This window comes from Amphiprion ocellaris, chromosome 4 (genome assembly GCF_022539595.1).
Source record: "Amphiprion ocellaris isolate individual 3 ecotype Okinawa chromosome 4, ASM2253959v1, whole genome shotgun sequence".
NCBI classification, from domain to species: Eukaryota; Metazoa; Chordata; class Actinopteri; family Pomacentridae; genus Amphiprion; species Amphiprion ocellaris.
The window spans coordinates 19,858,994-19,886,855 of record NC_072769.1 but is presented as its reverse complement, the minus strand read 5'-3'; the positions used below and the strand labels follow the sequence as shown (position 1 = coordinate 19,886,855).

The following is a 27,862-nucleotide window of genomic DNA, read 5'->3' as shown; positions in this document are numbered from 1 at the left end:
TCTTTTCTTTTTCTTCTCTTTTTTGTCCATTTCTCTTCCACTGCTGACACGCTTATTATATTTCCTACATCTCTTATCAGTCTCTCCAGGATTTCGTGGGCATTTTTCGAGATTGTTGCGCCCGAAAATGCCTGAATTCGCGGCAGCTTTTCTAAAAAATTGTGATGTAAGTTGCGATGTTTTAAGTTTATTTGTTGCGATGAAATTGCGGGAGACAGTGACAGTTGCTAAAAAGTTGCATTTTTTCAGCTTTTAGAATGTTTCAACATTGTAATTGACAATATTTATTGTGAAATTAATTCTTTAACGCTCCAACCCATTTACACAAAAGCTGGCATACTATGGTGGGAAAGTAGCAGCAGCCAGATACTGGTTTAACATGAAGTGGTTGGTAGATTTAAGGCACAAAATGATAATTTACTAGTGAATGAATCACATTTGGACACATCACTTAGTGGCTTAAAAAGTTAGTTTCACTTCCTGGCACACACGTATTCACACACATGCGTTCACAGCTTGTCACTTGTCAATATGTAGCGGGCGGCGGGAATTGATGGGACTCAGAAACGCCCCCACAATTTAATCAGCTGTTCATGGTAGCATTTCCAATACATCCACAGCGGTGGATTTAGGATCGCAATGATGTGATCGTCAGCAGGCCACTCAGGTAGTGTTCACTTGTTGCCATGGTTACCGGCCACTGTCTCAATGGGAAATCCTTAACAAATCTGTGGAGCCACACGTCAAGCCACATCACTGCCAAAATCGAATCACTTGGTCCTTGTGTCATTTCTGACCTTCCCTAAAAACTTAATCCAAATCCGTTGGTCTGTTTTTGAGTAATGTTGCTAACAGAGGAATGATTCACATATGACTATCGTCACATAACTCCGCCGTGTTTCTTGGCGGAATAATTAATCTAACTCACCTTCATTCTTTCAGTGCTCCAAGAGATCTGGATGTTACAGTTTCCATCACGGTGATTTGTCGGGTCTGCGGTCCGCTCGTTTCAGCCATTCTCCTGATATGTTTCACGGTAGAAATGTGGTGTTTGTCAGTCGACGATTTATTTTTTTTTTTTGTATTCCAGCACAATATTGCACGGGTGTAAAACAGTTTACTTCCGCTTTGGTGAAGAACATCATCAAATTAATTGTTTCATGGTCTTCAACAGTAATTTTTGTTGGTAAATGAGACACATTTGATTGGGACATGTCTGCATCTTCAAGCCAAAAACAAGTGAATTTGTTGATGTACGTGCATTACGGTTGCGCTGGGGACTGCTATGATTGGTGGAACTCATGGGAGGCGGGTCAGAATTGCAGGCCAAAATTGCGATGATTGGACAAAATTGCAAGGTTGCGCAGAATTCGCGGACATTGAATGAATTTTCGCGATCACAACATCGCAAATTCCTGGAGGGACTGTCTTATTTTCATCTGCTCTGCATCTGCAATTTGTTTCACACATTGCTGTGTTGAAGTTTGTGTTTTATACACTGCCTGTCCAAAAAAAACTTGCACACTCTAATATTTCATTGGACTTTAGCTTTGAGAACAACACACATTCGTCGTGGCATCGTTTCGATAAGCTTCTGCAACATCACAGCATCTATTTCTGTCCAGAGTTGCTTTAATTTCCTACCAAGATCTTATATTGATGATGGGAGAGTCGGACCGCTGCACAAAGTCTTCTCCAGCACATCCCAAAGATTCTCAATGGGGCTGAGGTCTGGACTCTGTGGAGGTCAATCCATGTGTGAAAATGACATCTCATGCTCCCTGATCCACAGGCTTGTAGACACTAGGCATGATGAGTGTATCACTTTATCATGGTTTCATACTGTGTATTCCTGTATTCCTTGGCCTCGATGACCTGTTTGAAGCTGTATTCCTTAACCTCGGTGCCTCTAGCTTCGGCAGAGGCCATATTTCTGGCAGTATCAACATTCCCTTCAACACAGCGTTCAGCTCTGATGGTGAGCTGCTGCAGTGTCCTGCAACAGGTGTCCTCCAGAACTACAGAGGACGCGTCATCGTGGTCATCGGCCACGCTATGAAGAGTGCTGCTATGGTGAGAAAACAGACACACACACACACACACACACACACACACACACACACACACACACACACACACACACACACACACACACACACACACACACACACACACACACACTCTGTTACTGTTTCATTTCTGCCCTGAGCTCATATGGATACTAATGTCATTCTGTTGCTTGGTCCAACCTTTGGTTCAGAATCTATCGTATCAACAACTGTCATGTCTGCTGGATTTTAATGAGATTCATGGTTCCCAGAAGATGAAACCTGCTGGTCCTAGTGCTGTCTAGATGAAGTGGATTTTCTATTTTTATTTTTTTAATAAAATGTCTCAACTACTTTCAGATGTATTCTCATGAAACTGGTCACAGACACATTAATGTCTCTGTCAGGAAGAACTTAGTGAGCCCATCACAGCAGCTGCCATCCAACAAAATTGTTTGAAAAACATATAAGCAACAAACAGATGTACAGTGCAATGAATAAGAGACCCTTTTTGAAGCAGAAATTTTGGCTTTTCGTAGTATGAAAAGCACAGGGTGTAATTGATAGCATTAAAAATGCCTGCATTCCACTTAGATAATATAACTCCTGGATTCTGGTCTTGTGCATGTTTGTTCACTGTCATGTCTGACTGAGTCATTTGATGTAACTGGGCTATGATTAATGAAATTAGCTTCACCTGTTCCCGTCCTTTTTTCTGACAAGTAAAAATACCTGCTTCCTGTTATTCAGCACACAAAAAAATCCTAACAGACATCATATGAATGTTTTTTAACTGTAGATTCTATTTAAAAACGAGAGGAGGTTTGCTCTGTATTCCTGTTTTCAGAGATCTCCTTAGTGTCTTGGGTGACGGATAACATCAGATTTTTGGGGCCACATTGTCTCAATGATCCCCCCCAATCATTATCTCCTCAGTGTCACACGTAACCGCATTAATGAGTTCATGCTGTTTCTTGAAATAAGTTTTCCTACTGGCATTTTTGAGAAAGTTATTGTTTGGAATCATCCTGAACCCCACCCAGGCTTTTCAAGTGAAATTACTCACCAACACCAATTATCACAACTCTCAGTGCTGCTGTCTGCCTTAAAAATAAGTGAACAACTAAGTTTTTTTCCCCACACAGAGGCACACATGATTTTGTACAAAAAACATTTTTAGACACATAAATGTGACATCGCTAGTGAAAGCGTCACACTATGAAGATTATTCATTTTTGAAGAGAGCATGTCGTAGTGGAAGCCAACTCAGGGTCCTCATGTGGATACCAGGTTGCCCCCGTTCAGTGAAATACTTGCATTTTATTTATCTACTAGGTGGAGTCTCACAAAATTTTATGAGGACATTCATGGTTTCTAGGTGATGTATCCATGAGGTGGATTGTCTCACATTTATGTTCCGCATGTTCCACATTTTAGTTGTAAGGATGCGCTCAAGTATTATCTTTGCAGAATCACCACATCAAGCTTTTAATGATCGTAAGACTTTGATTTACAACAAAATCCCTTCAGGACTAATGGCATTCCCATCAGTCTCAGCTGCACTTTGGGTTAAGTGCAAATTGGCAGCATGCTGAGATGATAATCTGTACATGGTAAACACACTGAGCATTATGCCAAACCTGGTAAACATCAGCATGTTAGCATGGAGATATTTGCATTTAATTTAAGGCACTGCTGGGCCTAAGAACTGTCACAGAGCTAATAGTTTGTTTGTAGACACTTTTGCTGAGACAATAAATCTCCATATTAAGACCCCGTCTTGTCAAATTAACAGCAGCCTGGACAAAAACTTGAATATTTGAAATACTAGAAATATTTTCTGCAATACTTGCCTCTGGAAACAGCATCTGTGATTTAGGTTTGACCTGTTTCAATACTTTAATTTTCAGTTGTGTTAGTTTGATAGTATAATGTAGTAAAAAAAAAAAAAAAAAAAAAAAAAAAAAAAAAAAAAGACTTGGGATTTTGTCATATTTCTAAGAGACATTAGGACATTATCTGACACTGAAACTGCAATTTACATAAATCACTGTCATTGACATTTCAGCGAACAGAAATAACTTTGCTCACTTAAGCGTAACTGAGCTATATTGATCATTATGAATTCTCCTTTTGTTCTTTTTTTGGAATAAATTAACTAAACTGGAATTTAAAAAACTCAGCAGGGATATGACTTCAGGCAACTTCCCAATTTAGAAAAGATGTCCTCCTTCCATATATTGGAAAGTGAAAGCAGAAAATAAGTAATTTTCCTTAATTATAGAGACAATCTTGCCTTTATTTTTTGGAGCAACTGTGTCAAACTTGTATGCAAGAACTCAAAAGTATAATTGTTAATGTGATAGAATTCATCTGTAGAGAGACCGGAGTGCAAATAAAACCATTTGTAAACTAGTAATAGTTTAGTTTATCTGCACATAGTCATAGCTTTACTTTACTGCAGATTCGGTATTGTGCCTCTGATGTTTTTCACAATAACCCTCATGTGCTTTAACCATTTGATACACAACATGGGTCAAAAGTGATCCAAATCCAGTGGAAAATGGGTATCTCCTGACCCACGCTGTGCATCAAAGGGTTATGCTAAATTAAACAGATTTATATTCTTAACATCCTTATTCCTGAGATCTTCTGTTTTCTCATCCAACATATTTAAATATACCACTGACCATGCATTAACCTACATACACTACCAGTCAAAAGTTTTGGACACACCTTCTCATTTAATGTTTTTTCTTTATTTTCATGATTATTTACTTTGTAAATTCTCACTGAAGGCATCAAACCTATGAATGAACACACGAAACAAGAAAACATGTTTTGACTTATTTCACACTTCTTGTTTCCTGCATAATTCCGTATGTGTTCATTCATAGATTCGATGCCTTCAGTGAGAATCTACAATGTAAACAGTCATGAAAATGAAGAAAAACAATTAAATGAGAAGGTGTGTCCAAACTTTTGACTGGTCGTGTGGCTTTAGTAAAACTGAGCACATTTTTCATTACTATCATTGTGTGATAACGATCCGGCATGATAATTGATCTTCATTTTCATCATCACTTGCAAAAGTTAGGATGATTATTCATCATCCATATGGTGAGCTCGATTAGATTTTCTAAATGGGTGGTTTTACAATGTGGTGTTTTGCAGGCAGCTTACTGGTGCATGTACTGTATGAGAAACCCCACACTTCAGCAATCCATAAGACCTTCCAGTGGTGCAGGTCACGAAATTAAATGTCGATAAAGGGACTCAATTGTGCTTAAATGTCAGTCACATCTCTGCGCAGCACCATTATCATTAACTTTGGGGCAAAGCCATGAGTCCACTCACTGTGCAGTCAGGCTTTACTGTAAACCTTTAACATCTAAACCCCACTAGCATTCAGAAGAGAGCCCAATTCTGCAGGCTCAGTTCTTACAGGAGCCTTACAGACGATCTAATCTGATATTTTTAAATTCTACCATCAAACAACTCTGAGTGTGTGACCAACAACACAAACAGGCAAAATAGGTCTTGTTTTGTTGGTTTGTCATGGGGACATGAATGACTAAATCATTCAGTTGCACAATACATGAATTCACAGAGTGTTTTTCTACAACAGTTGTTGCACATCATTGTGGGAAGTTGCTGGTTTTCACTTCTTTTAACCTCTATTATGCTGTGTCTGGAGGCATTATGTTTTCAATTTGCCTGTCACAATCTCGTGAATGTGATATCTCTTGAAGTTGAATTTCTTAATATTTGGCACAAACTTGGATTCGAGGATGACTGATTAGATTTCAGTGGTCAAAAATCAAAGGTCATTATGCCCTCACAAAACATTTTTAGTAATTTTGCAAAATTTTACTCAAACTTTGAACAAAAAAAAAAAAAGATGAAATAATGGCATTGTATATTTAAAAGCTCAACTGTGAACATCAACATAATGTTGTGCAAAAACACCATTATATTTGCCCATTATTCAGCACGATAACTCAGGAACAGATGGTGAAGTTGTGGCCATATTTCACATTTGGGGTGTTCACCTTGAAACTGTGGTGATTTTTATAGATGTTCTGTGCTGCCGGGTCAAAGATGTGTGTGAAGCCTTCATAGCCTCTAAGTGAAGCCAGCATGCTTCTCACTGGAAATTATTAACTTGCATGTCAATATAGTGATAGCTTCGATTTCGAAAACAAATACACATATTACCTTTTATTAAATTACTTCACAGTCATCACATGTTTCATGAGTCTGGCTGTAAACTGAAATTGACTGGTTAACAGAGACATTCAGACACAAGGCTGTTATTCAAATGTTCCTGTTAACATATTTCTATTCAGAGCCAAGTTCAGACTGTATGACAGCTGATGTTACAGGCAGATCAACATATACATTTGTAGTGTGGCAGGAGTGTTAGGAAGGTATGCTGCTAACTAAGAGATGCGCCTCAGGCGGAACTAAAGTACTGCCTATTCTGCAGGGATATTATTGAGCAACATATGCAGAGAGTTGTGAAACTGTATTTCAGTGTGCATCAGTGTACACAAGAATCTGTCTATTTCTAGTGTAATATATGAATATGTAAACTAGAGCTGCAAAATGAGGCAATTAACTCATTAGTCGATAAACAGAAAATACAGTCAGGTCCATAAATATTTGGACATTGACACTATTTTCAGCATTTCAACTCTGTAATCAGTCAAGATGTGCTTTAAGTGCAGACTTTCAGCTTTAATTTGAGGGTATTTACATCCAGGTAAACAGTGCAGGAATTACAACACATTTTATTTTAGTTTTAAGGGAAGCTGCCTAGCTATTCCATGGTCAGTTGTGTGTTATTCCCTCATTATTTCATTTGCAAGGAACAGATGAAAGGTCTAGAGTTCATTTTAAGTGTGATATTTGCGTTTGGTGAGGTCAACTCTCAATGTGAAGTCCAAAGAGCAGTCACTGTCAATGAAGCAAGCCATCATGAGGCTGATAAAGAGAAAGCATTAGGTGGTTCCAAATCAACTGGTTGGCACGTTCTTAAAAAGAAAGAACACACTGGTGAGCTCAGTAGCGCCAAAAGGCCCAGAGGTGTGGTGGAGGACAGAAGAAACCCAACCCTGGTCAAGAAAAACCCCTTGTCAACAGTTGGCCAGATCAAGAACACTCTCCAGGAGGTAAAAGTCAACGATTAAGAGAAGAGTTCACCAGAGTGAATACAGAGGGTTCACCACAAGCTGTAAACCATTGGTGAGCCTCAAAAATAGGAATGCCAGATTAGAGTTTGACTGAAAATGCCTAAAAGACCCTGTGTAGTTCTGGAATAATATCCTGTGGGCAGATGAGACAAAGATCACCTTGTAGCAACTTGTCTGCAGAAAGGAAGGAACTGCTCAAGATCCAAGGCATACCAGCTCTTCAGTGAAGCATGGTGGTGGTAGTATCATGTTGTGAGCATGTGTGTCTGCCAGTGGAACTGGTTCTCTGATAGTTATTGATGATGTGATTGCTGACAAAAGTAGTAGGATGAATTCTGAGGTGTTTTGGGCAATATTATCTGCTCATATTCAGCTAAATGCTTCAGAACTCATTGGACGGTGCTTCACGATGCAGATGGACAATAACCCAAAGCATACTGAAAAAGCAACCAAAAAGTTTTTTAAGGCAAAGAAGTGGAATGTTCTGCAATGGCCAAGTCAATTACCTGACCTGAATCCAATTGATCTTGCATTTCATTTACTAAAGACAAAACTGAAGACGAAATGTCCCAAGAACAAGTAAGAACTGAAGACAGCAGCAGTAGAGGCCTGGCAGAGCTTCACCAGGGACCAAACCCAGCGTCTGGTGATGTCTGTGGGTTCCAGACTTCAGGCTGTCATTGATCACAAAGGATTTGCAACCAAATTTTTAAAGTGACATTATGCTTCTGTTCGTTTGGCCGATAACTTTTGGTCTCTTGAAAAGGTGGAGAGCACGTATAAAATGTGTTGTAATTCCTCCACTGTTCACCTGATATGGATGTACACTACCGTTCAAAAGTTTGGGGTCACCCAGACAATTTCATGTTTTCCACGAAAACTCAAACTTTTATTCATGTGCTAACATAACTGCACAAGGATTTTCTGATCATCAATTAGCCCTTCATCACCATTAGCTAACACAATGTAGCATTAGAACACAGGATTGATGGTTGCTGGAAATGTTCCTCTGTACCTCTATGTAGATATTCCATTAAAAATCAGCTGCTTCCAGCTAGAATAGTCATTTACCACATTAAAAATGTCTAGACTGTATTTCTGATTAATTAAATGTTGTCTTCATTGAAAATTATTTTTTTCTTTCTAAAATAAGGACATTTCTAAATGACCCCACACTTTTGAACGGTAATGTAAATACCTTCAAATTAAAAGTGAAAGTCTGTACTTAAAGCACATCTGGATTGTTTCATTTCAAATCCACTGTGGTGGTGTACAGAGCTGAAATGCTGCATATTGTGCCCAAATACTTATGGACCTGATAGTAGATAAGCAACTGTTTCAACAAACATTCCAAACCGGTTCCTGTCTGCACCTTCCAACAAAATGCAGCTGAACAGGTGCTGCTCAGCTCGAGGACAGCGAGTTTCCAGAGTACAAAAGCTAGCTGGAGCACACTGATGTATTCACAGCATTTTATTGTACAAACACACATTTCAATACTACTGTCTTCATCAGAGTCAATGGGGACAAAGATATGATGCAAACAGACATCTTCAACCCAACCCAGGTGTACAATCGTCATTGGATAGTTGGTTGAATTGGAGGTGCCATAGTCAATGTCGACACTGTGCCAAAAACACAGGAACAGATGTCTCCAATTGCAGTATTATAAGTAAAGACATTAATTTAACAATCTGCAATCTACAAATATGTCATGAAATAAAAGAAATAAATATAAGTTGCAGCCCTAGTTTGTGTGCACTTCAATAACTGCATGTAAAGAGTAGTTAGCTTCACAAGCTGCTAAAACAAACAATGCTTCAAGTCCATCTTCGTAAAAAGTAATTTTTTCCTTAGGGGGCTTTTAATTTAATGTTGTTTGGATGACAGTTGACAATTAAAAGAAGTGCGCATGTCAGAACTTTGATTGTACTTAATTAGGACAGCTCTGTAGCAAAAAACCCCAGAGGACAGAAGATATTAGCTGTCTGAAAATGGGCAACAGTTCAGTGTCAAGACATGAATCGATAAAAATCATGTCATCATCACAGTTATATTTTGTCCGCTGAACAGTTTCCCTCAAAGGCTTTGCATGAAGTGTTAAGTCTTCGCATGTTTAAATTAAAGGCTTCAGAAAATTTTACAGGTTTCAAATAGTGCTTGCTTACTTAGAAAAATATACAGTGCCGTTCAAAAGTTTGGTGTCACTTAGAAATGTCCTTATTTTTGAAAGAAAAGCATTTTTTTAAATGAAGAAAACATTAAATTAATCATAAATCCAGTCTAGACATTGTTAATGAGGTAAATGACTATTCTAGCTGGAAACGGCTGATTTTTAATGGAATATCTCCATAGGGGTACAGAGGAACATTTCCAGCAACCATCACTCCTGTGTTCTAATGCTACATTGTGTTAGCTAACGGTGTTGAAAGGCTAATTGATGATCAGCAAACACTTGTGCAATTACATTAGCACATGAATAAAAGTGTGAGTTTTCATGGAAAACATGAAATTGTCTGGGTGACCCCAAATTTTAAATGATTCATTCAATATGAACATTGCGTGACACAAGTGAAGTTCAGTCATCGGTCAATGTCAGTTTCCTTAATAACTGTTGTGTGTGAAACAATCTTTCTTTCTCATTTAGAGGTTTTGTAATCAGATTTCCTCAGTTTGTGTCACCATCTGAAGGGCTAATATTGCACAACGCAGGCCAAAGAGAGATTACAATGAGAGCAACATCACTTCAGCCTAACAGTATATTGTGGCAATAACTGCTACCAGAATTAGTAGTTTTTTTTTTATTTATGTTTCTGTCCAGTATTCAGTTTTTGTCAAGACTGCCAGATGAAAATTTGGCTTTTACATCTCCAGTTAATGTTTTTATTGTACTAATATTAGATACAAAGAATGTTAGACAGCACATCAACACAGTTATTTTATCAAAGATGCATGTGATAGAGAAGGACTGGAGGCTTCAAGTTCAGTCCAGACAGTTATTTTTTTTCTTTGGTGTGAAATGATTAGTTGTCCCGTTAATTTTGACTTTACTTCCTCACACTTCCTTTATTGTCTGTGTCAACTCTGATGCTGAAATAACTGTCCCTTCACGGCATTGCCTAAGGTGCTTCCTGCTTGCTGGAACTTTCATTGTGTAAAGTCGTGATTTCTCATGTGCTGCAATAGTAGTTCTGATTAACTCAGTGACCTCACAGCACTGTTGAGTCTTGTCAGTTCATGAATGCTTTACTTCATGCCAACAGGAAATTGACTGCCTTTCTATTGTTTTGTTTTTACCTCCCTCCCAGTTTGCTGCACATCTAGTCAAGGTGAATTTTCCACGGGTTTGTATCCTGGATGGAGGAATCAACAAGCTGAAGCCCACTGGACTCCTGACCGTCCCCTCCCCTCAGATCTAAACCTGTTTCTCAGCTTCACTGGAGCATAAGGGACAAGTGAAAAGACTGTTGAAGCGAAGAAGAGTTAAAGGGAAAAAAAGTCATCATTGTATTTGGAATTATTCTAATCAAACTGAAAAAATCCTCCTGTCAATGCTCTGATTTCATTATCATGCAAATTAGTTTTATTATTTTTTATGTCAAATGTTTCTTTTTTTTTTTACTAAAACAACTGCTATGTTCTGTGGAAGCTTTGAAATAAAAGCACAAATGTAATAAATGTGTGATAGACAATAAAAATATCAGTGATTTGTGCATTTGGTGATTTCATAAGTCCTGTTTCCATTTACAATGTTGAAAAGTCACAGTATAATGATAATAATAATAACTCTTTATATAGCACCCTTAAGAACAGCGTTCACAAGGTGTTTTTACAGTCAAAACATGCAACACAGACACATCATTGCCAAAATCTAATCACTTGGTCCTTGTGTCATTTCTGACCTTCCCTGAAAATTTCCTCCAAATCCATTAGTCCGTTTTTGAGTAATGTTGTGCACAGAATAACAAACAAACGTACACATCGACACATAACTCCGTGGCGGAGTAATTAAAGAATTAGAGATGACATCACACCAAAGAACCAGACAATTACAATTCAAATAAAACGAGAAAACATAAAATAAGGCATAATAAAAAAATAGAAGACTAAAACTAATTAAAGCTAAAAGTAAACTTCGCATAAAAGCAAGTCTATAAAAATAGGTTTTAAGAAGTGATTTAAAAGAAGTTACTGACTCAAGCAGGCATTATCTCTACTTTCTTCTATATGTACTGTATTTGCAGTGCTGTCTATTTTTGTTTCTCATGCATTTTAGACTTGAAGCTCCAATTATGTAGGTGAATGTGTTGTTTGTGATTTTTTTGGTTTTGTTGTTCATTTAAATGGTCTCACATTTAACTGGAAATGCAGCTGTACTGGATGAACTCTTCTTGTTTTCGGACTTGAGTGTTTTGCACTGTCTTCCTTTTTTTTTCAGGTGCAGTAGTTGTTTGTACATGCCCAACATTCCTTCTGACTATAGCTGCTGACTGGACACTCCCACCAAACTGTATGTATAAGAAGAAAAATCAGTGGTGATAACTGGACGCTTCTTCAAAGGAACTTCCCCTTATTGGCAGAGGTAGGACAGATGTTTGATTTCAATAAGCAATGATTTGACTGCAATGAATCATTCAGTATTATTTGTTATATCTTTTGCCATTGTTATTTAATGTTGTTGCACACCTCGGTTCATCTGACAATCACAGAATGGTTATTGTAATATTCTCTCCTCACTAGCATTCCAGACTTTGAAGATTGAAAATGGTGGAATATATAGTGACTGTACACACTGGCTTTCTTGCCAGTGGCAGCACTATAAACAATATCAACATTAAGCTGGTGGGCACAGATGGAGAGAGCGACCACACATGACTCAAGCCCTGGAAAGGAGCTTTAACCTTCGTGAAGGGACTAGTAAGTTCAGAATATGCATCTGCATGTTTAAATCTATCACATGCTTCCTCAGCTTTGCACAGATTGTCTCAATGACTCGTGTAGCAACAGGAAATGTGCATCAAGTGTTCCCAAAAGCTCATCATTCAATCAGGACCATCGTATTGCAGCATTTTTATTTGTTCCAACTGATTACAAACACACTTGATCTTGATTTCTTACAGTTTTTTAGAGTTCTTGTATTCTGTCATTGTTCTAGAGCTTTTACGTGTCCTGCCCCACCTCCCTTGGAAAGCTGGTGCTGATCGAACTAGACAAACAACGTCTCCCTCTGTTCCCAGACGATGCTTGGTTCCCTGCCAAGGTAGAAGTGAAATCCCCTGAAGGAGAAACCTACAACTTTCCCATCTACCGCTGGATCACTGACAACGAAGTGCACCAATTCAGGGAGGGAACAGGTTTGTGGAGACTTGTAATATTCTGTGCACTGACTACAGAAGATATGAAACAAAAACAGGCTCTGCAAACTAGACTGAGGAGTCTCAAGCAACTTCATCCCATCATACAGTATTAGTCAACAGTTCTAAACCTGGTTCTTTTGTTTTTCCTTTAAAGCTCTGAGAGTCTTTGACGACACCCATCATCTTGGCAGGTACAGTCGACAGCAGGAGCTGAAGCAGCGTGAGGAAGAGTATCGGTGAGAGCTCAGAGTTTGCACACATTTTAGTAAATACGCAACTCAAACCTAACAGACCTCCTCTACCATCAGTTGAATATGGATTCATGATGCATCATGATAAATGAACCACAATTTAACATTGTTCCATCTGCCAGGATTTATTAAAATCTATCAAACCACAAACTGCAGATACATTCAAATCCATTGTCACCACTCTGCTCTTCTTTATTTTTCCTAGCTGGGATGCGTATATGGAGGGAATACCCCACGGCATTAAGGCAGAAGACCTTTCTTCACTGCCTTGTGAGGTCCGATTCTCCTTCACCAAGGAAACAGAGTTTGCCTTCACAGCATCCATAGGGTGAAGGCCTCATCTGTCTGCTTATTTATAGATAGATATTGAAATAAGTAGATGTTTTAATATCTACTTATTGAAATTAGCTACAGCACCATAATGAACTTGCTTTGTTTTTTCTTTCTAGAATGACAGAGCTAGAGCTGAAAGGACTGTCAGCTTCTGAGGAGCCATGGACTAATGTTGATGACATCAGTCAGGTGTTTTACAACAAATGGACTCCCATATCAGGTACTGTAGTATCATATTAATAGATTGCTTCATACAATGTGTACAGTAGCATGCATTCAACTACCTCCTACAAAAATATGGCAGTTTTTAGTCCCCGGTCTTTTTGCCTGGAGTTTGCATGTTCTCCCTGTGCCTGTACGGGTTTTCTCCAGGTTCTCTAGCTTCCTCCCACAGTCCAAAAACGTGCTGAGGTTAATCGGTAACTCTAAACTGTCCGTAGGTGTGAATGTGAGTCTGATTGTTTGTCTCTATGTGTAACCCTGTGATAGACTGGTGACCTGGCCAGGTGTCCCCTGCCTTCGCCCGAGTCAGCTGGGATAGACTCCAGCCCCCACCGTGACCCTAATGAGAATTAAGTGGTGTATAGGTAATGGATGGATGGATGGAAAAATGCCATAGTATACTATGTCGAAAAAAAAATGGGATTTTTCAACATGTTGTAAAAATGTGTCATATGATGAAATAATGTAAAGTAGGATGTGAAAAACACTCCGGGAAGGTTTTCTTTGAAAAATAAATCATCATGAATTTTGGCGCAAAAAAATGTCATATTATACTATGTCGAAAAAAAAAATGCGATTTTTCAACATGTTGTAAAAATGTGCCATATGATGAAATAATGTAAAGTAGGACGTGAAAAACACTCCAGAAAGGTTTTCTTTGAAAAAAAAAATCCTCATGAACTTTGGCGCAAGAAAAACGCCATAGTATACTATGTCGAAAAAAAATGCGATTTTTCAACATGTTGTAAAAATGTGCCATATGAGGAAATAATGTAAAGGAGGCCGTGAAAAACACTCCAGAAAGGTTTTCTTTGAAAAAAAAAACATCACGAATTTTGGCCCAAAAAAACGCCATAGTATACTATGTCGAAAAAAAAGTGAGATTTTTCAACATGTTGTAAAAATGTGCCATATGATGAAATAATGTAAAGCAGGCTGTGAAAAACACTCCGGAAAGGTTTTCTTTAAAAAAATAATTATCATGAATTTTGGCACAAAAACAGGAATTCTTAGAGGCGAAGATCGATCAGCTCTACAACAGCATCTACAGCAGCATCTCCATGTGAAAGCCAGCAAACCTCATTTTCCTCCAAGCATCCCGACTCTACGAACTGCTTCGACCAGCGACCTGCAGTGGGACAAAGACGTGTCACCTGAGGCTTAACATGCTTTTGAGAAGCAAACCAAAACTGGCGCAACTGTAGAGGATTTGAAATGCCTAGATAAAAACAAATTAAAGCAAGAAAATGAAATACAATGCACATTGTCACATGTATTTCCTTTTGGTTCGTGCATTTAATCCGTTGAAAGCGTACATTAAAAGGATAGTTTTACCTTAGCTGACATTTAAGTGACACTCTACATTATTATTTGACTCCAAACATTTACTGGACTGATTTAAATATTAAAATCACTCCTTTCTAATCCTCTGCTGTATGTTCAAACCTGAGGCCTTAAATAGAAACACACAAGTATCTGTTTGAAGGAACTTCTGCAGAGTTCTGGTTCCAGAACATGATGATAGAATTATAGACAAACTTTAACAAAAGCTGCCTGAGAGTTTACAGGTTTTTGTTTCATTTCTTCAGTAATTTAATGAGAGTTATGAGCAAAAATCAAGTGTTCATTTGATGAACTTCATTTCCTAAAACATCCAGAATTGGAGCTCATATCTTTGGCAGCTGTAAAGTTTCTGCGCCTTCAAAATTCACAACACAATGAACGAATTCCTAAAACACTCTCAATGCTGGAGAGCGTTTGTGATGCTGAAGGAGTGACCAGTTTTTCTGTTTCTTCTCTGGAGATGCACAATGAGGGACGTCTGCAGAGACTGAGAAAGAGTCTCACCACATCCTGACATGAGGAAAAAGACTTTATTGAAGACTACAATGAGAAAAACTATCAGACAGCAGACGTCATGCATTCAAGGTGAGCTCTGAACATATGATCTGGAACAGGAATTCAATAATGGCAGCATGAGCTTCATTTCAGTCTGTAGCTGCTGAATTCATGGATGAATCATCTGGCACTAGAGAAGAAGACCATCAAACATCCACATCAGCTGATGGAGGTCCAAGAGTCTCACCAAACAACCAACCTACAGAGTGAAGACCTCAAATCTGATTGGACGGCCTCCTATTCAGCCACATGTGAACAAATGCCTCTAAGTTGGTTTGTTTTCTAAAATAACATGACATGTTCAGGTGTTCTTTGTGTGAAAACTCAGAGATTTCAGGTATCAGAAGGTGGTTTTCAACTTTCTTTGTTAACTTTCTGCTTCAACTTTAAACTAAATTTCCTTCACTAACCCAGCCCTCTGGACTTCCAGTAGGCTGTGTTCCTATTGGCTGTCCAGGTGGCTGCTTGGTGTTATCAGGAACACCTGAGCAGCTCAGTGTCTTCCTGCTTTATTTAGCTGCAGACAAACATTTCCTCTGCTTGTCTTCACCACTGAACTGGGTTTGGCTCCTTGCTTTAGTTTGTTCTTTAGGTGTTGGCTTGCAGCTTCCAGCAGTAAAATCGTCTTTAATGTGTTTCTTGGCGTGTTTCAGGGCTTTGTACTGGATAGTTGTCTTGGTAAATGTGGTTCTGTAGCCACAGTTAGCACATGGTGCTAATGTTTGCAGTGATTAGTGGATTTGGTGCAGCTGAGTTGTGTCTTTATCTTGGCTGTAGTGAGTCTTTAGAGGTTTTTGGTCAGACACATTCTGTATTCTTGTTTGTGAACCAACGTTGGTTGTCCAGAAGGTAAGAGTTCCTGTCCTGATTCTCTGTTCTCAGAGGTTCTCTGGTAGGCAGCAGGAAACTTTAGCATTTGGGTTGTGTTAGTTTGGTTTTTGTACGGTTTCATTTGGACGACTATCTTGAGGCCCCTCCATGTGGTTTAGTGAGGTTTTCTGCAACAGTTCTACAAAGCAACCTGCAGCACAAGAGACTTTGAGAGTTTTTAGGAAGTTCTGGAGACCAGACTTTAGAGCAGCAGAAACATTTGTCAGCAGTTTGAGCAGGAGAAGGTGAGCTTCAGAGTAGAAATGAGATGGAAACCTTCTTGACCCGTGTGGTGAGGTCCTGTACCAAGAGTTTGAGCAGGTTGTGAAGAGTCTGTAGTTCTTTGGTCTGAAAGCACAAGAAGAGTCAACTGATTAAAGGAGAAAACAGGAGATATTGTTGGTTCTTCTGTCGCTCTGCAGTTTCCTTAGACTGAATATCAAGTTTATATTTTAAATGATTTCCCATGTGAGCCCAAGAAGACTTCAATAAACTCTCTCCATCCCCTGGACACAACATATTTTGTTACCATGTTAAATCTTTTTTGAAATGTTTTTGCATTTTAATCATAGTTTTAGTATAGTTTTTTTTCTCTTTGCTTGTTTAGTTGTGTCATCTGTGTGAAAGGTGCTAAACAAATAAAGTTGAATTGATAAACTGAATAATTGACTAACTCATGATTCTGACAACAGAAGTATTTTCGTTGTGATTTAAGGGTTTATTTCAGTTTTAAGGTTGGGGTTAAAATCTTGACAGAAAAAGAAGATTAAAGAAATAAACTACATAACAAAAAGCAATTAAATCAAAGGAAAAAATTTAATACAATAAAACTTTTAAAAAGTTTTATTATTTAAAAGTATTTTTTTAAATGTGTAATTATGGAAAATATTTTATCTGTAATTTTTAATATTTGTATTTTAAAAATTTTGTTTAATTTCATAATAACATGTATCTTGTTTAATTATCTAATTCAATATTTTGTCTGTTTAATATAGTTAAACATTAAATACAATTAAATGATATTAAACAGACAAAATATTGAATTAGATAATTAAACAAGATACAATACATGTCATTATGAAATTAAACAAAATTTTTAAAATACAAATATTAAAAATTACAGATAAAATATTTTCCATAATTACACATTTAAAAAATACTTTTAAACAAGGAGAATATTAAACATTTAAAAATAATGCAAAACATTTAATTACATTATTAAACCTTTAAAAAGACAAAACATTGAATTAAAAAATTAAATGTTTAATTAGAAAGAAAATTACATGTTAAAGACAATAAAACTTCAAATAGGAATTAAACAGAAAATACAATGAATCATTAAAAAAGAAAATTAAACATTAAAAGGTGGTCAAACATTTAAAAAGAAAAACCTTAAAGATTTAATCGAAAAATTAAACACTGGGAAAGAAAAGGAAATTTTTCAAACAAGCCGATAAAACATTTGAAAAAACAACAATTAAACATTAAAAAGACAAAACATTTGGAAATCAAATCAGACATTAGAAAAGAATAAAAGGTGAGAAAAGAGCAAAACTAAACATTTAAGAAGAATCAAACTAAAGACAAAACATTTGAAAAGACACCAGTTAGACTTTAGAAGATCAAATTAAACAGAAGAGACAATAAAACAATCAAAAAGAGCAAAAACAGATAAAGATCTGAAAGCGTTTTCTAGTCTGAAACGAAAACATCAAGTTGTTTCTCCAAACATTTCCTCTTTCTATGTTCTTGGTTTGATTGTGGATAGATTTACTAAGAACTCATTTCAGAAAACTGCTTTCCAGATAAAGTCTACTAGTAGTTGAAGGCATTTATCAAACTAATGTTACCTTCTGATCTCCACAAACTTTACTGTTCAGTGAAGAGAATCAAAGTTTGTTGAGGATTTCTAAAAAAACCCACAGGTGAAGGTCTGAGAAGAACTCAGATGGATGGTCTAAATGTGAAATCAAGACTCATGGTCACAAGTTTTAAGGCTTCTGTTAACCAGAAAGTTCAAACTAACAGAGAAGTACTGAGAAACTTTTAAAATTTCAGTCCTCAGACTGTCTGAAGGTTCAACCTAACAGAGAACTACTGAAGAACTTTTAAGATTTCAGTCCTCAGACAGTCTGAAGGTTCAAACTAACAGAGAAGTACTGAGAAACTTTTAAAACTTCAGTCCTGAGACTGTCTAAAGGTTCAAACTAACAGAGAACTACTCAGGAACTTAGAGGATTTCAGTCCTTGGACTGTCTGAAAGTTAAATCTAACAAAGATCTACTGTGGGACTTAGAAAATTTCAGCCCTCAGACTGTGTGAAAGCTCAGGTCCTGAGGACTCGGGAGGTCTCGAGTCTTTGGAAAGTCTTGGAACTGAGGGTTCCACCCTCCCGCTCAAAGGCTGAAGTCCAACCTCCTGAGAAAAACGGTCGAGTCGAGACTCGAGTTAAAAAAAAACTCGAAAACGACAAAAAATAGATGATAAATGCGCAAAAAAAAGAAGAATTTGTATCTGAGCGAATAGCTCAGGGGGATAAGAAGAGAGACTCCCAAGCGGAGGGTCGCAGGTTCAAGACCCGCCACCGGCAGTTTTCTTTGTTTGTCTTTGTCAGGATTTTGATAAAATTTAAGAAGTGTCTGGTCTTGAACCAGCGACCTGCAGCTCCATAGGCAAATCCTTAACTCACTGAGCTACAGATCAGATGAAAAGAAATAATTTCGTCGTCCCTTTGGCATCGTAGTTCCTGAAGTCACCACATGGGTGGAGCCAAGGCGGAGTCTGGGTGGAGTCAGGGCGGAGAGTAGGCGGGGAGGTGGGTGGCGGCCTCCCCCCTCTACTCCCCCACCTCCCCCCACCACCCACCACACCTTCCCCCGCCCGACGAGTTCTTCGAGTCACCACGAGTTCTTCGAGTCTCGACAGGTTTTCCCGAGATTCTGGAGTTTCCACGAGGTTGGAGGCAGAACAAGTTGTCATGAAGAGGTGTTGAAGTTGGCCAGGATGGACTGACTTTTTACAGCGACTAGAAGCAAGATTAGTCTCTTAAAAACCAAATAATAAATTGGATTAGTCAAGAGCTTTAAATTTCTTACTTTGTCATATTTTAAATATGACAAAAAAATGTAAATATAAAGCATTTTGAGACAATTTGACCTGTAATTGGCGTTATATAAATAAAATTGAATTAAAATTCTATGTATCTTGTAATGTTGGAACAATTCCGCCATATATGTTGGTAAACATATTTTCTTTGTCCATTAATCTGTTGATTGTTTTCTCCAGTAATTCATTTCTTGTTTCGGTTTATAAAATGTATACCCAAATATATTCAGTTTACTGTCATAAAAAAACAAAAAGATTCATGATGCAGGAATCAGGCAGTTTTTCACTTTTTAATCTTAGTTTAGTCAGAAAGATAGTTGATAATGTGTGAATTGTTGCAGCTTGTGAGCCGTAAAAGGTTTTAATCTTTTGGGCTGATTGTCAGAAAACATTTAGAAACAAACATCAACAAAACACTCAAAGATTTGAACATCATTTGCATGACAATGTCTAATTAAAGGACATTTATTTCCAATGTAAATGTGTGATATTCATCCTCTGGAGCTTTCTCTTCACATCGTCTTCCACCTGGACTGGTTTGGTCGGGAGCATGTGCAACAAACATTTGAAAAACTGCACTTTAACATCAATGAATGACACTGAAGTTTAATCTCTACATAAATGAGACTGAGTCTGGATGTGCTGCTCTGTCATTAACTCCTAAGTTTAGGGAAAGTTCAAACAAAAGAGGACAGTTCAGATAAGACTTGAGAATGAGCTTATTTTGAACAAACATCTCAGACTTTCTGAGCTTCAGCACCTCTAGCAAGATATTTTAACAACAAGTAACTCAAGAGATCCAGAAGTTGGAGAGAGTTAGCTTTAGCTGAGCCAAAGAACATGTGGGACGCTAACCTAGCAAACATTTCACACTTTTCTCTGTGAATTCTGAGAAATAATTTACTATTTAAAGACAGAGCTACACATCTTAACTCAGTCTCATTAAAACAGACTCTAATTCAGTGTCATCCATCCATATTAAAGTGCAGTTACCCAAAATGTTTGTTGCATGAGCTCCAACAAAACCTGTCCAGGTAGAAGGCCACTTTGACAAACAGGAAGTGGACGATTCCAAGCAGATTTATAGAAGGGGGAACCGGACTGTACTAAGTGTGGTCGAGTATCGAGGGGTGTTTTGTGGGTTTTTCAGGCTGATGATTATTAGTGGATTTGGAGTAGACATTTATTTGCAGTAAATGAAAGTATTTAAAATCTTGGGGTTAAACTTAGAAGAACACAAACTCTAACAGAAAACTTTGTTGATACATTTTTGTTTTGTTTACAGATGTTAAAGAAAACCTTACCATAGTGTTTTTCACGGCCTCCTTTACATTATTTCATCATATGGCACGTTTTTACAACATGTTTGAAAAATCTCATTTTTTTCGACACAGTATAGTCAGGCTTTTTTTTTGCGCCAAAATTCATGATGATCTTTTTCTCATAGAAAACCTTTCTGGAGTGTTTTTCACGGCCTCCTTTACATTATTTCATCATATGGCACGTTTTTACAAGATGTTTGAAAAATCTCATTTTTTTCGACATAGTATAGTAAGGCGTTTTTTTTTGCGGCAAAATGCATGATGATTTGTTTTTCAAAGAAAACCTTTCTGGAGTGTTTTTCACGGCCTCCTTTACACAAAAAAACAATACTGCAAAACGGAGATTCCCTTTTTCTTCACCAAAGTCCACATTGGTCCTTTTGTTTTTGAAATGGCCGACCCAGATGGACAAAAAAGTAGCTGACATTTAGATCAATCTATGCTAAATCCTGAATGGTTAGAGAAGAGTGAGCAGCCAAAGAGAACTCTTCAAAAACTAATCTGAAAATGTAACAGCGATGACTCCTTGTGAACATCCAAAATGTTCCTTGCTTGTTTTTTTCACTGCCTCTATATACATTCACACACACGATTCATTATTATCATTAATTATTATTATATACTACTCTGTTTGAAACATTCAAAAGAATCACTATTGTCATTATTGCTGTGACCAGTAATCGTGGAGCTCCAGTTGGTCCGAACCGCAACAGCAAATCTGAAAGAATATGACGTCTCCAGAGCAGGACAGGACTTCAGGTATTAATAAAGACTGTACAGCAGCATCTCCATGTGAAAGCCGGTGAACCTCATTTTCCTCCAAGCATCCCGACTCTACGAACTGCTTCCACCAATGACCTGCAGTGGGACAAAGACGTGTCACCTGAGGCTTAACATGCTTTTGAGAAGCAAACCAAAACTGGCCCAACTGTAGAGGATTTGAAATGCCTAGATAAAAACAAATTAAAGCAAGAAAATGAAATACAATGAACGTTGTCATATGTATTTCCTTTTGGTTTGTGCATTTAATCCATTGAAAGGGTACGTTGACAGGATAATTATTTATTTTTTAATCTTATTTTTAATCTATGTCAAAAAAATATATGATTTTTCAAGATGTTGTAAAAACGTGTCATATGATGAAATACTGTAAAGGAGGCCGTGAAAAACACTCCAGAAAGGGTTTCTTTTAAAAAAAAAATCATCATGAATTTTGCCACAAAAAAAACGCCTTACTATACTATGTCGAAAATAATGAGATTTTTCAAACATCTTGAAAAAAGTGCCATATGATGAAATAATGTAAAAGAGGCCATGAAAAACACTCCAGAAAGGTTTTCTATGAAAAAAAAAATCATGAATTTTGGCGCAAAAAAAAAGCCTTACTATACTATGTCGAAAAAAAATGAGATTTTTCAAACATGTTGTAAAAACGTGCCATATGATGAAATAATGTAAAGGAGGCCGTGAAAAACACTCCAGAAAGGGTTTTCCTTGAAAAAAAAAAATCATCATGAAATTTGCCACAAAAAAAACGCCTTACTATACTATGTCGAAAAAAATGAGATTTTTCAAACATCTTGTAAAAATGTGCCATATGATGAAATAATGTAAAGGAGGCCGTGAAAAACACTTCAGAAAGGTTTTCTTTGAAAAAAAAATCATCATGAATTTTGCCGCAAAAAAAAGCCTTACTATACTATGTCGAAAAAAAATTAGATTTTTCAAAGATGTTGTAAAAACGTGCCATATGATGAAATAATGTAAAAGAGGCCGTGAAACACACTCCAGAAAGGTTTTCTTTGAAAAAAAAAAAACATGAATTTTGGCGCAAAAAAAATACCTTCCTATACTATGTCGAAAAAAAATGAGGTTTTTCAAACATGTTGTAAAATCGTGCCATATCATGAAATAATGTAAAGGAGGCCGTGAAAAACACTCCAGAAAGGTTTTCTTTGAAAAAAAAAATCATCATGAATTTTGCCGAAAAAAAAAAGCCTTACTATACTATGTCGAAAAAAATGAGATTTTTCAAACATCTTGTAAAAACGTGCCATGTGATGAAATAATGTAAAAGAGGCCGTGAAAAACACTTCAGAAAGGTTTTCTTTGAAAAAAAAATCATCATGACTTTTGCCGCAAAAAAAAAGCCATACTATACTATGTCGAAAAAAAATGAGATTTTTCAAACATGTTGTAAAAATGTGCCATATGATGAAATAATGTAAGGGAGGCTGTGAAAAACACTGCAGAAAGGTTTTCTTTGAAAAAAAAATCATCATGAATTTTGGCGCAAAAAAAACGCCTTACTATACTATGTCAAAAAAAAATGAGATTTTTCAAACATGTTGTAAAAACGTGCCATATGATGAAATAATGTAAAAGAGGCCGTGAAAAACACTCCAGAAAGGTTTTCTTTGAAAAAAAAAATCATCATGAATTTTGGCGCAAAAAAAACGCCTTACTATACTATGTCGAAAAAAAATGAGATTTTTCAAACATGTTGTAAAAACGTGCCATATGATGAAATAATGTAAAAGAGGCCGTGAAAAACACTCCAGAAAGGTTTTCTTTGAAAAAAAAATCATCATGAATTTTGACGCAAAAAAAAGCCTTACTATACTATGTCGAAAAAAAATTAGATTTTTCAAACATGTTGTAAAAATGTGCCATATGATGAAATAATGTAAAGGAGGCCGTGAAAAACACTCCAGAAAGGTTTTCTTTGAAAAAAAAAATCATCATGAATTTTGGCGCAAAAAAAACGCCTTACTATACTATGTCGAAAAAAAATGAGATTTTTCAAACATGTTGTAAAAACGTGCCATATGATGAAATAATGTAAAAGAGGCCGTGAAAAACACTCCAGAAAGGTTTTCTTTGAAAAAAAAATCATCATGAATTTTGACGCAAAAAAAGCCTTACTATACTATGTCGAAAAAAAATTAGATTTTTCAAACATGTTGTAAAAATGTGCCATATGATGAAATAATGTAAAGGAGGCCGTGAAAAACACTCCAGAAAGGTTTTCTTTGAAAAAAAAAATCATCGTGAATTTTGCCGCAAAAAAAAACGCCTTACTATACTATGTCGAAAAAAAATGAGATTTTTCAAACATGTTGTAAAAACGTGCCATATAATGAAATAATGCAAAGGAGGCCGTGAAAAACACTCCAGAAAGGTTTTCTTTGAAAAAAAAATCATCGTGAATTTTGGCGCAAAAAAAAAGCCTTACTATACTATGTCGAAAAAAAATGAGATTTTTCAAACATGTTGTAAAAATGTGCCATATGATGAAATAATGTAAAGGAGGTCGTGAAAAACACTCCAGAAAGGTTTTCTTTGAAAAAAAAATCATCATGAATTTTGGCGCAAAAAAAACGCCTTACTATACTATGTCGAAAAAAAATGAGATTTTTCAAACATGTTGTAAAAACGTGCCATATGATGAAATAATGTAAAAGAGGCCGTGAAAAACACTCCAGGAAGGTTTTCTTTGAAAAAAAAATCATCGTGAATTTTGCCGCAAAAAAAAAGCCTTACTATACTATGTCGAAAAAAAATGAGATTTTTCAAACATGTTGTAAAAACGTGCCATATGATGAAATAATGTAAAAGAGGGCGTGAAAAACACTCCAGGAAGGTTTTCTTTGAAAAAAAAATCATCATGAATTTTGCCGCAAAAAAAACGCCTTACTATACTATGTCGAAAAAAAATGAGATTTTTCAAACATGTTGTAAAAACGTGCCATATGATGAAATAATGTAAAGGAGGCCGTGAAAAACACTCCAGAAAGGTTTTCTTTGAAAAAAAAATCATCGTGAATTTTGGCACAAAAAAAAGCCTTACTATACTATGTCGAAAAAAAATGAGATTTTTCAAACATGTTGTAAAAACGTGCCATATGATGAAATAATGTAAAGGAGGCCGTGAAAAACACTCCAGAAAGGTTTTCTTTGAAAAAAAAAATCATCATGAATTTTGGCGCAAAAAAAACGCCTTACTATACTATGTCGAAAAAAAATGAGATTTTTCAAACATGTTGTAAAAACGTGCCATATGATGAAATAATGTAAAGGAGGCCGTGAAAAACACTCCAGAAAGGTTTTCTTTGAAAAAAAAATCATCATGAATTTTGACGCAAAAAAAAGCCTTACTATACTATGTCGAAAAAAAATGAGATTTTTCAAACATGTTGTAAAAATGTGCCATATGATGAAATAATGTAAAGGAGGCCGTGAAAAACACTCCAGAAAGGTTTTCTTTGAAAAAAAAAATCATCATGAATTTTGCCGCAAAAAAAACGCCTTACTATACTATGTCGAAAAAAAATGAGATTTTTCAAACATGTTGTAAAAACGTGCCATATGATGAAATAATGTAAAGGAGGCCGTGAAAAACACTCCAGAAAGGTTTTCTTTGAAAAAAAAATCATCATGAATTTTGGCGCAAAAAAAAAGCCTTACTATACTATGTCGAAAAAAAATTAGATTTTTCAAACATGTTGTAAAAACGTGCCATATGATGAAATAATGTAAAGGAGGCCGTGAAAAACACTCCAGAAAGGTTTTCCTTTGAAAAAAAATCATCATGAATTTTGCCGCAAAAAAAAAGCCTTACTATACTATGTCGAAAAAAAAATGAGATTTTTCAAACATGTTGTAAAAATGTGCCATATGATGAAATAATGTAAAGGAGGCCGTGAAAAACACTCCAGAAAGGTTTTCTTTGAAAAAAAAATCATCGTGAATTTTGGCGCAAAAAAAAGCCTTACTATACTATGTCGAAAAAAAATGAGATTTTTCAAACATGTTGTAAAAACGTGCCATATGATGAAATAGTGTAAAAGAGGCCGTGAAAAATACTCCAGGAAGGTTTTCTTTGAAAAAAAATCATCGTGAATTTTGCCGCAAAAAAAAAGCCTTACTATACTATGTCGAAAAAAAATGAGATTTTTCAAACATGTTGTAAAAATGTGCCATATGATGAAATAATGTAAAGGAGGCCTGTGAAAAACACTCCAGAAAGGTTTTCTTTGAAAAAAAAATCATCGTGAATTTTGGCGCAAAAAAAAGCCTTACTATACTATGTCGAAAAAAAATGAGATTTTTCAAACATGTTGTAAAAACGTGCCATATGATGAAATAATGTAAAAGAGGCCGTGAAAAACACTCCAGAAAGGTTTTCTTTGAAAAAAAAAATCATCATGAATTTTGGCGCAAAAAAAACGCCTTACTATACTATGTCGAAAAAAAATGAGATTTTTCAAACATGTTGTAAAAACGTGCCATATGATGAAATAATGTAAAGGAGGCCGTGAAAAACACTCAGAAAGGTTTTCTTTGAAAAAAAAATCATCATGAATTTTGACGCAAAAAAAAGCCTTACTATACTATGTCGAAAAAAAATGAGATTTTTCAAACATGTTGTAAACATGTGCCATATGATGAAATAATGTAAAGGAGGCCGTGAAAAACACTCCAGAAAGGTTTTCTTTGAAAAAAAAATCATCGTGAATTTTGCCGCAAAAAAAACGCCTTACTATACTATGTCGAAAAAAAATGAGATTTTTCAAACATGTTGTAAAAACGTGCCATATAATGAAATAATGTAAAGGAGGCCGTGAAAAACACTCCAGAAAGGTTTTCTTTGAAAAAAAAATCATCGTGAATTTTGGCGCAAAAAAAAGCCTTACTATACTATGTCGAAAAAAAATTAGATTTTTCAAACGTTGTAAAAACGTGCCATATGATGAAATAATGTAAAGGAGGCCGTGAAAAACACTCCAGAAAGGTTTCCTTTGAAAAAAAATCATCATGACTTTTGCCGCAAAAAAAAAGCCTTACTATACTATGTCGAAAAAAAATGAGATTTTTCAAACATGTTGTAAAAATGTGCCATATGATGAAATAATGTAACGGAGGCTGTGAAAAACACTCCGGAAAGGTTTTCTTTGAAAAAAAAATCATCGTGAATTTTGGCGCAAAAAAAAGCCTTACTATACTATGTCGAAAAAAAATGAGATTTTTCAAACATGTTGTAAAAACGTGCCATATGATGAAATAGTGTAAAAGAGGCCGTGAAAAATACTCCAGGAAGGTTTTCTTTGAAAAAAAAATCATCGTGAATTTTGCCGCAAAAAAAAAGCCTTACTATACTATGTCGAAAAAAAATGAGATTTTTCAAACATGTTGTAAAAACGTGCCATATGATGAAATAATGTAAAAGAGGCCGTGAAAAACACTCAGAAAGGTTTTCTTTGAAAAAAAAATCATCATGAATTTTGGCGCAAAAAAAACGCCTTACTATACTATGTCGAAAAAAAATGCGATTTTTCAAACATGTTGTAAAAACGTGCCATATGATGAAATAATGTAAAGGAGGTCGTGAAAAACACTCCAGAAAGGTTTTCTTTGAAAAAAAAATCATCATGAATTTTGGCGCAAAAAAAACGCCTTACTATACTATGTCGAAAAAAAATGAGATTTTTCAAACATGTTGTAAAAACGTGCCATATGATGAAATAATGTAAAGGAGGCCGTGAAAAACACTCCAGAAAGGTTTTCTTTGAAAAAAAAATCATCGTGAATTTTGCCGCAAAAAAAAGCCTTACTATACTATGTCGAAAAAAAAATGAGATTTTTCAAACATGTTGTAAAAACGTGCCATATGATGAAATAATGTAAAGGAGGCCGTGAAAAACACTCCAGAAAGGTTTTCTTTGAAAAAAAAATCATCATGAATTTTGGCGCAAAAAAAACGCCTTACTATACTATGTCGAAAAAAAATGCGATTTTTCAAACATGTTGTAAAAACGTGCCATATGATGAAATAATGTAAAGGAGGCCGTGAAAAACACTCCAGAAAGGTTTTCTTTGAAAAAAAAATCATCATGAATTTTGGCGCAAAAAAAACGCCTTACTATACTATGTCGAAAAAAAATGAGATTTTTCAAACATGTTGTAAAAACGTGCCATATGATGAAATAATGTAAAGGAGGCTGTGAAAAACACTCCAGAAAGGTTTTCTTTGAAAAAAAAATCATCATGAATTTTGGCGCAAAAAAAAGCCTTACTATACTATGTCGAAAAAAAATGAGATTTTTCAAACATGTTGTAAAAACGTGCCATATGATGAAATAATGTAAAGGAGGCCGTGAAAAACACTCCAGAAGGTTTTCTTTGAAAAAAAAATCATCATGAATTTTGGCGCAAAAAAAACGCCTTACTATACTATGTCGAAAAAAAATGAGATTTTTC

General features: G+C 36.1%; 2 protein-coding genes across 2 annotated transcripts in view; both read left to right on the top strand.

Annotated features, from left to right (window-relative positions):
- Positions 1-10,958, top strand: part of tbck (TBC1 domain containing kinase) — a 60,713-nt gene extending 49,755 nt beyond the window's left edge. The window contains exons 25-26 of the mRNA XM_023274009.3: positions 1,914-2,073; positions 10,552-10,958. Coding sequence (XP_023129777.2) covers positions 1,914-2,073; positions 10,552-10,662 — 271 coding nt within the window. The 3' untranslated portion in view covers positions 10,663-10,958. The remainder of the gene's footprint in view (positions 1-1,913; positions 2,074-10,551) is intronic.
- A 1,273-nt stretch (positions 10,959-12,231) lies between these two features.
- Positions 12,232-16,840, top strand: LOC111570992 (polyunsaturated fatty acid lipoxygenase ALOX15B-like). The gene is made up of 6 exons (XM_055009571.1): positions 12,232-12,240; positions 12,399-12,597; positions 12,755-12,836; positions 13,057-13,179; positions 13,301-13,404; positions 13,674-16,840. Exons 1-6 carry the CDS (start codon positions 12,232-12,234, stop codon positions 13,679-13,681), a joined length of 525 nt encoding a protein of 174 aa, XP_054865546.1. The 3' UTR covers positions 13,682-16,840.
- Positions 16,841-27,862: the final 11,022 nt, after the last annotated feature.

Excerpts from the sequence above, each read along its gene's own strand:
- LOC111570992 (XM_055009571.1), top strand. Across the intron at positions 12,598-12,754 it reads CCAATTCAGGGAGGGAACAG|CTCTGAGAGTCTTTGACGAC; the intron begins GTTTGTGGAGAC and ends TTTCCTTTAAAG. Across the intron at positions 12,837-13,056 it reads CAGCGTGAGGAAGAGTATCG|CTGGGATGCGTATATGGAGG; the intron begins GTGAGAGCTCAG and ends TATTTTTCCTAG.